Source organism: Anarrhichthys ocellatus, unplaced genomic scaffold (assembly GCF_004355925.1).
Source record: "Anarrhichthys ocellatus isolate YVR2014 unplaced genomic scaffold, GSC_Weel_1.0 scaffold1, whole genome shotgun sequence".
In the NCBI taxonomy this organism is placed as follows: Eukaryota; Metazoa; Chordata; class Actinopteri; order Perciformes; family Anarhichadidae; genus Anarrhichthys; species Anarrhichthys ocellatus.
Window position 1 is genome coordinate 259,818 of NW_022280031.1, and position 7,930 is coordinate 267,747.

A 7,930-nucleotide genomic window follows, 5' to 3' on the forward strand; every position below is an offset into this window, starting at 1 on the left:
GTAGGGTTGTTAAGTTTAGGGGACCTTCATCATTCTGGTTACAATATCAAACGATGCTGACTGTCAGTTGGAAACAACAAACAGCAGTCTCCCGTGTAAAAGCCTGAATTTCCCTTTTTGAATTTCCCTGCCTCTTGTGTCCCATGTTCACTTCACTTCCTGCCTTTGCATGTTTTCCCGCCTGTGTGATTGTCTGCCCCGCCCCTGATTGAATCCACCTGTCTAATCACCTGTTTAAACCATGTGTCTGTCCCCTGTCTCTCTGTTGGTCCATCTGCTCTGTCTTGCCATGTGTCACAAAATGTTCCTGGCGCTGTGGCCTGCTCTCGTGTATGTATCCCTCGGGGTTTTATTCTTCTAAATTACCTTGTCCTGTTTTTGTGTTTTTCACATTCTGGTTTTTTTTGGTTACACATTTTTGAACTCCTGTGCAAGTTTTGTTTGTGGACATTTTTTAATTAAAAATGACTGTGAATCATTCCCCTGTGTCTCGCTGCGTTTGGGTCCTTCTCCTGTTGCCCTTTTTGCCCCCCCCCCATCAGTTTGACTTGTATATGAACTAATCGTCTGGATATTTCAACCTCTGCTTTGTAGATTTTGGTCAAACTTATATTAAGTCTCCTAACTTTATAGAGGTGCAACACTAAAATAATTTGTCATTTTAGGAAGATGAGAAAATCAACACCATTCTCATGTATGTACGGTATATGAAGCAACTGCCAGCGGCCAGTTAGCTTAGCTTAGCATAAACACTGGAAATGGCTAACCTCACTCTGTCTAAAAGCAGCAATATGTTTATCAGCAGCTCTAAAGCTCATTAATCAATCATTTATATGTTTATTTTATTTATCCAATAAAAGCCAAAGGAAGTCATTAAAGCAACAAAATGGGCATGATTGATGTGTGTGTTACACCTGGAGATGCTCTCGTTCAGTCAAGGTTGTTCAGCACCCAAGAGTCTGTGAATGAGAACTTTTACAACAAGGGGCCCCTGCACATGTTGTTTAAGTCATGCCATGTATGTGTGTGAGTATATGGGGGTGAGAGGGTCAGATATCAAGGAGGTGTTTTCTCTGCAAATAATCAACTCATACCGAGCTGATATCAAAAAGCTGATCAACAAAATGCATCTGAGGATTTTTATATTATTTTCCTGCTTGCCTTATGTGCACTTATGTATAAGATAGTTTTGCAATTAGATTTTATTCTAAGAGGCCACATGAAAAACCTTAATTACTGAATGACATGATTCTGAGGATGTTTGAGACTGTTCATGTCTAAGATGAGGCAGTAACCCATCTGAATGAACATGTACTCTATAAGGGTTTTAATATAAATAGTAATAAAATGTGTAATTATAATAAAGACACAAATGGACAAAAGCCCTGAATATGCCCAGTTGCCCACTTTACCTCTCTACAAAGAACACACACTCAAACAAACAAACACGCACACACAGAGGCTGCAATCTGTCAAATATTTGTCCACGGAGCAGAAGTGTGGCAGTAGTATTTGCTCTGCCAAAGTTTCGATTCTTTAAATCGCGGGTCGCTCTGAAACACGGTTCAAGCGAACCGCGTCACCTCCGATGTGGCGCGTGTGTTTATTTATTAAGAGAGGGGGGGGAGGGGGGTCACTTCCTCTGTCTATCTGGGGTCATACGACCCTTCCAACGTGGATAAATGAATGGTCGGCTCGACAGCCACACCACGCAAGTCCGGTCGCTGATTGGCTCAGTGCACGTCAGGAATAAACACTCTCAGGGTATAAATATATGGCCGTAAGGTGTGACAGTTCCAAGAAACGAGAAACTCCCCAAGATTTAAAAAAAAAAAAAAAGAGCTGCTATTGAACATTGAATTATTCCGCTTTTTTTCTCCCCTCAAACAAATCTACAAGTTTGAGGATGAGGGCACAGATCCAAAAAGTTCCTCAGTTTGTCGAGTTTCTGAAGAAAAAGTCCGTCGGGCTGCAGCACTTCAAACCGACATCCTCTGTGTGCGTCCTGGAGGAGAAGGATGCTGTGGAGGCTGCGCAGTGCCCGCACGCTGCCTCCAGAGCGCGCAGCCTGGACGCGATACCCGGACCCACCAACTGGCCGCTCGTTGGCAGTCTGGTACAGCTCCTCCGGAAAGGAGGTCTGGCAAGACAGCACGAGGCGCTGGTACAGTAACATTAATAACGTTGTCTACTTTTACGAAGGAAATGCAGCTTATTTTTGTTAAACTGAATGTGTTTTTAACGAGCATAAACGACGTTGCATGTATTTTAATTCAATGACTTTGATTAATGACACTTACAATGTTTGTCTTAGGTTGATTATCATAAGAAATTCGGCAAGATTTTCCGGATGAAGCTGGGCTCCTTTGAGTCGGTGCACATCGGCGCACCTTGCTTGCTGGAGGCGCTCTACAGGAAGGAGGGGAATTACCCTCAGAGACTGGAGATCAAACCCTGGACAGCGTACAGAGACCTGAGAGGCGAGGCGTACGGACTCCTCATTCTGTAAGTACACTTGTTTATTCGTATAGAAGGTGACGCAGCTTAACTTAATGGGGTCACAATTGTTTTAAAGCCGGTTGTATTTGCAGGGAGGGGAAAGACTGGCAGAGAGTGAGGCGCGCTTTTCAGCAGAAACTCATGAAACCGTCAGAGGTGGTGAAGCTCGATCGCAAAATAAACGAGGTAAGACACTTCAAATATCGGACGTATAGTGTTTATAATCGTATGTATGATCGATGCCTGACCGCTTTTGTCCGTAAATGCAGGTGTTGATGGACTTCGTTGCCAGAATTGGGGAAAAAAACGTCAGTGGGAAGATCAAGGACTTGTACTTCGAGCTGAATAAATGGTCTTTTGAGAGTAAGTTCAACTATTTTATGCATAAATTAATAATTTGGGCTGCAAGTGGATTATTTTAATTATCAACGAAACTGCTGATTATTGTCTCGATATTGTTTAATCCATAAAATGTCTAAAAAAAGGGACAACTTCATCAAATGTTCAAAAATACAGTTTGCTTTCACATAAGTCATGATAACAGTTCTATACACATGTCATGTTATTTAACCTCTATCTTTATAAAATAAAATGGACCAGTGGATCATTTGTGATATCTAAAAGTAGATAGAAATATCAAAACATTTTCAAGTCTTACTGAATCTCTATATACATTCATCTCAGGCTCTGAGTCTCAATCTTTGCTTTTCTTTGTCATTCAGCCATCTGCCTCGTCCTCTACGACAAGAGATTTGGTCTTCTGCAGGATGAAGTCAACGAGGAAGCCATGAACTTCATCACTGCCGTGAAAACAGTAAGTGCGTTGCTCCACTCGTAGTGTGAACAGTGGGAGAGGGCAGCCTGGACGATCTGTGACATGATGAGCCGTTAGAAACACCGTAGTTCGTCAGGTTTCTCTCAAGCATGAGGTCAGCTGGTCACTGCTGGGATTACTGGGTCAAACCAGTATCATCCACAGTCAGGAGGCGATAACTCTCAAAGGTCTCACAGGGCAGAGGGTGCAAGCAACGGAAGATCTTGATAACTTAATTGCATCAAAGAATTCCAGTGTGAGATCATTAGATATGAACACTCTGCCCTCTTTGTCTTGTCTGTGCAGATGATGAGCACGTTTGGCAAGATGATGGTCACTCCGGTGGCGCTCCACAAGACCCTCAACACCAAAACGTGGCAGGACCACACGGCAGCGTGGGACCGCATCTTCAGCACAGGTACAAACACACACAAATGAATATTACACTGCAAAACAGATCACTCTCATTTCACAAAGTTGCATCACAGTTTGAGCTCAGTTCCAGCCAGAGGATAGATAGAGAGGACAGAGGCAGGGGGGGGGAGGGGGTTGAACCGAGTGCCTCAGGGTGTTTTGTGTACTTGGCACTCTGTGTAAACGGCAGCCAGAGTCATAGTAAACCGTGTGACCTAAGAGGGAGAAATCTGCCAAACATTTGTTGTAGCAGGAGGAAGACCATGATGCTGATTGTGCTGTAACTCGTTGTTCAGATGAAAAAAAAGTGCCCTCTTGGATGCCCGTATAATAGTTAAGACATCATGCCCAAACTCACATACAATCTGATGTATGAATCATACAGAGGAAGGAAAACTCAAAGAAAATGACTTTAATGCTGACGTAACTTGATCCGGATGACAAACATTGAAACATTGGACACATAATATTATTATTCGATCTATAAAATGTCAGAAAATTTTACAAAAATGTCCTACGACCAAGATGAAGGCTTGAAATGTCTCGTTTTGTCCGACCTACTGTCGAAAGTACAAATATTTTTTTACAATGATATAAAGCAGAGAAAAGAGAAATCTTCATGTCGGAGAAGCTGGACTCTGCACATATTTCACTCAATTAATTTATCAACTTATTGTTTCAGCACAAGGTCTGATTCAACTCCAAACAAACCAAATGATCAGGTTCCTCCGTGTAGGTGCATCAGTTAAAAATGTAATATTAGTTATTCTCTGTATCCCAAAAAACTATGCATTTTGCATATATATTGTCATGGATTTCCAAACTAACTGTACTGAAAAAGAGGAGCCCTGATCACATGTAGACATTAGCAAGGAACATGACGCCAAATCACTGAGACATCTTTACAATGTTCATGTTTCCTCAGCCAAAGTCTATATAGACAAGAAGCTGGTGAAGAACGCAGTCAGAGATCCGGATGACTTAATCGGGGACATCTTACACCAGAGCAGTCTCTCGAAGGAGGAGCTGTACGCAACCATCACAGAGCTACAGATCGGAGGAGTTGAGACGGTGAGCAACTTTTTGTACTTCAAAGACACATTTAATTTAGAGGAATAGTTTGATATTTGCGAAATACGCGTAAATCGCTGAATTAGATGAGAAGATTGATACCACTCTCCTGTTGCCACTGAGCAAGATGCAGTCTCAAAACTTTACAGATAGTTGACGAGTTTAAATGGCGCCAGCAGAAGGGGGCTGGGAAATGGCGAAGGGGCCATTAGGCGCCCCCCGGTAGGGTCCCATCACAAGATGGACGCCAGCGTTTATTTACAATTAATGCTCTTAAAGAAAAATTGATCACATGGCTGCGGAACAGCGCCATATAGTTATGAATGCGGATTAACCTTTTAAATGTTTTACCTTTCGCCTGTTTTCCTTTGAGTAAGGAAAGAAAAAAATAAACTGTTCAGCCTCTAAAACAAACGGGTGCTCCATTTACAGTGTTTCTAAAGTGGAAAATGAATGTGAGGTGGAGGTAACTGAGGGGCCCTTTAGGGACCCCAAACATTCCTCAGCTCCCTTCAGGACCCCACTGAGGAATGCACTTAGAGTAGCTGCCTCAATAAGTGACATCTCCTTTCTCTCTCTCCCTCTTTCTCTCTCTCCCTCCCACTCTCCCTCTTTCTCTCTCTCCCTGTGTTTACATTTCTCAGACCGCCAACAGTATGCTGTGGGCTATTTTCAACCTGTCGCGTAACCCTGTTGCCCAGAGCAAGTTGCTGGAGGAGATTAGAGAGGTGGTTGCTCCCGGCCAGGACCCATGTGGAGAGCACATCAAGAGCATGCCCTACCTCAAGGCCTGCCTCAAGGAGTCAATGAGGTACATTACGACAGGGTGATGGTGTAGAGAATAGAACCAAAAAGCTCCTGGCTGCTACTGCAATCACATTATGAGAAATGATGAACAGGCACATATGTCCAACTATTTTCATGTATCTATTTATAAGGACATGGCACATTATGCGTTAGCCAGCTGGCTCATTTTCCACCGATATGTTAAATATAAATTATACAGACAGAAGACACCATCAAAACCGCAAAGTTAATACGTAAATAATGTCCACTGTTGAGTACATTTACTTGTGCAAGGAAGCAACAAAACACAGCCAAGCAACACTGATTATAGTCATTTTATGACGCATGCAATTAGTAACAGGACATAAATTAAATGATGATGAGGTCTTGATTTAAAAAACAATCTGATATGACACACAAGCCATGCAGCAAAAGACGCGCCTATGTGAATATTCCATACATACATAGCTGTACAGCTCATGGTCGGCTAATAAAAAGGTTGTAGCATCCACCCATTCATTTCCTGTCGGACTCACTGGCTGCATCACGATTTCACTCCGTTGGTTACCACGGAGATTAAGGGGCAACAATCGCACACATGACTGCCTCAATAGCATGGAACACGCGGGCATGACCACTTTCTACCCTTCTACTCGTGCAGTCCCAAGTTGCTTAACATAATATTTAAGGCTAATGCCATGACCACATCACACGGGGAATGTACAGTATACGACCACTGATTGGAGATTATGTCTCACCTCATTTTACACTGTGAAAAACATCAAGAGTACATTTAACTCTTACTTAACGGCTTAGATGTTCGTGTCGTACTTTACCATAGCTTCACTGAGGCCGTATTCCCATGTGCTTACAGGTTATCGCCATCAGTCCCTTTCACCAGCAGGACTCTGGACAAAGACACTGTGTTGGGAGATTATGCGATTCCCAAAGGGGTAAGTGGCTTAGTTCTTAGCATACACCTGACATGAGCAGATTACATTCTTGTATTAATTTACATTTGACTGATGTCTGAATGAAGCGTGCGACAAAAGACACTCACATACTGTACAAAGTCCAAATGCAGCAAATGTTTAGGTTTGTGCAACTCGGCGAATTGCATAGCAGGATCAGATTTACAATAACGTTGTCTTTACTCTTGTTATCTACTGTACTACTAATGTAATAATGCTTCAATTGTGATTTTCCTTAATTTACAGACGGTTTTAATGATAAACAGCCATGCACTGGGCTCCAACGAGGAGTACTTTGATGATGGGAAGCAGTTCAAACCCGAGCGCTGGCTGCGGGAGAACAACACCATCAACCCCTTCGCCCACGTTCCCTTCGGCATCGGAAAGAGGATGTGCATCGGCCGCCGGCTGGCAGAGCTGCAGCTACAGCTGGCCATGTGCTGGGTAAGATCAGACAAAGTTTAGCTTATAGACAATCGGAGCCATTGTTCTTGAAGCTTTAATCGACTTATCAAATCCGACTCTTGTGTTTCTTACAGTTCGTGAGAGACTATGAGATCGTGGCTACGGATAATGAGCCGGTCGATGTGATCCATTCAGGACTTTTGGTCCCCAAAAGAGATCTTCCTGTTGCCTTCATTAAGAGATGAGGTAAGGAGATCTCTCTATTAGATCTCCATTTTTTCTTTTTTCTTTCAACAAAAACATTTGACTCGTATAAATATGCTTATTCTCTTTCTGGCCAAGAGTTGGATGAGAAGATTGATACAACTCTCATCCGTCCATTAACTATGAAGCTAAAGCCTGTCAGCTTAGCACTGACACTGGAAACATGGTTCCCAGTCTCTATGCTAAGCTAACTGGCTGCTTGCAGTATTTACTGTACAGATAGGAGTGGTATACATGTTATCTCACTCTCTACCAGAAAGTGAATACATGTATCATCCAAAATGTCAAACTCTTTAAGTTTGTTTCTTTAATCTAGATCTAGAATTCATTATTATTTCTTCTTTCCCTCAGCTCTCAGGCTCCATATTCAACTCTTGTGGACGTAGTGACAGAAAGATGATACCTCTGTTGTCGAGGCCCTGATGGTCCAGTGACTCCCTGCATTGCTGCTTTGTAAATAGATGGAAGACACAGACATTATTATACATGTAATCACGCCAGAATTACCTCAAACCTATTTTAAACTATTATGACAAATGACTGACCAAAATACCAGTTGTCATGTACAAGTTGAAGGTTGTACCAAGGCAGCTGTGTATGTAAATGTCTAATTATTTCTTGTCCTTGTGTGTGTGTGTGTGTGTGTGTGTGTGTGTGTGTATATATATATGTATATATATATATATATATATATGTATATATATAT

At 42.3% G+C, this 7,930-nt stretch overlaps 1 protein-coding gene across 2 annotated transcripts; it reads left to right on the forward strand.

Annotated features, from left to right (window-relative positions):
- Window positions 1–280: 280 nt before the first annotated feature.
- Window positions 281–7,861, forward strand: cyp24a1 (cytochrome P450, family 24, subfamily A, polypeptide 1). Of its 2 annotated transcripts, XM_031852174.1 has the most exons (13): window positions 281–330; window positions 1,900–2,164; window positions 2,315–2,505; window positions 2,592–2,685; window positions 2,769–2,862; window positions 3,222–3,313; window positions 3,620–3,731; window positions 4,653–4,798; window positions 5,443–5,609; window positions 6,459–6,537; window positions 6,802–6,999; window positions 7,095–7,206; window positions 7,576–7,861. In XM_031852174.1, the coding sequence occupies exons 1-12, from the start codon at window positions 290–292 to the stop codon at window positions 7,203–7,205; spliced, it is 1,590 nt and encodes a 529-aa protein (XP_031708034.1). In that variant the 5' UTR covers window positions 281–289; the 3' UTR covers window position 7,206; window positions 7,576–7,861. The 2 variants fall into 2 exon arrangements, with proteins under 2 accessions (XP_031708034.1, XP_031708044.1); XM_031852184.1 differs by lacking the exon at window positions 281–330 and having other exon boundaries at window positions 1,827–2,164.
- Window positions 7,862–7,930: the final 69 nt, after the last annotated feature.

Coding starts and splice junctions, on each gene's coding strand:
- cyp24a1 (XM_031852174.1), top strand. CDS start 290: ATGTGTCACAAAATGTTCCTGGCGCTGTGGCCTGCTCTCGT. Junction 2,863..3,221: donor GAATAAATGGTCTTTTGAGA/GTAAGTTCAACT, acceptor TTTGTCATTCAG/CCATCTGCCTCGTCCTCTAC. Junction 5,610..6,458: donor TGCCTCAAGGAGTCAATGAG/GTACATTACGAC, acceptor ATGTGCTTACAG/GTTATCGCCATCAGTCCCTT.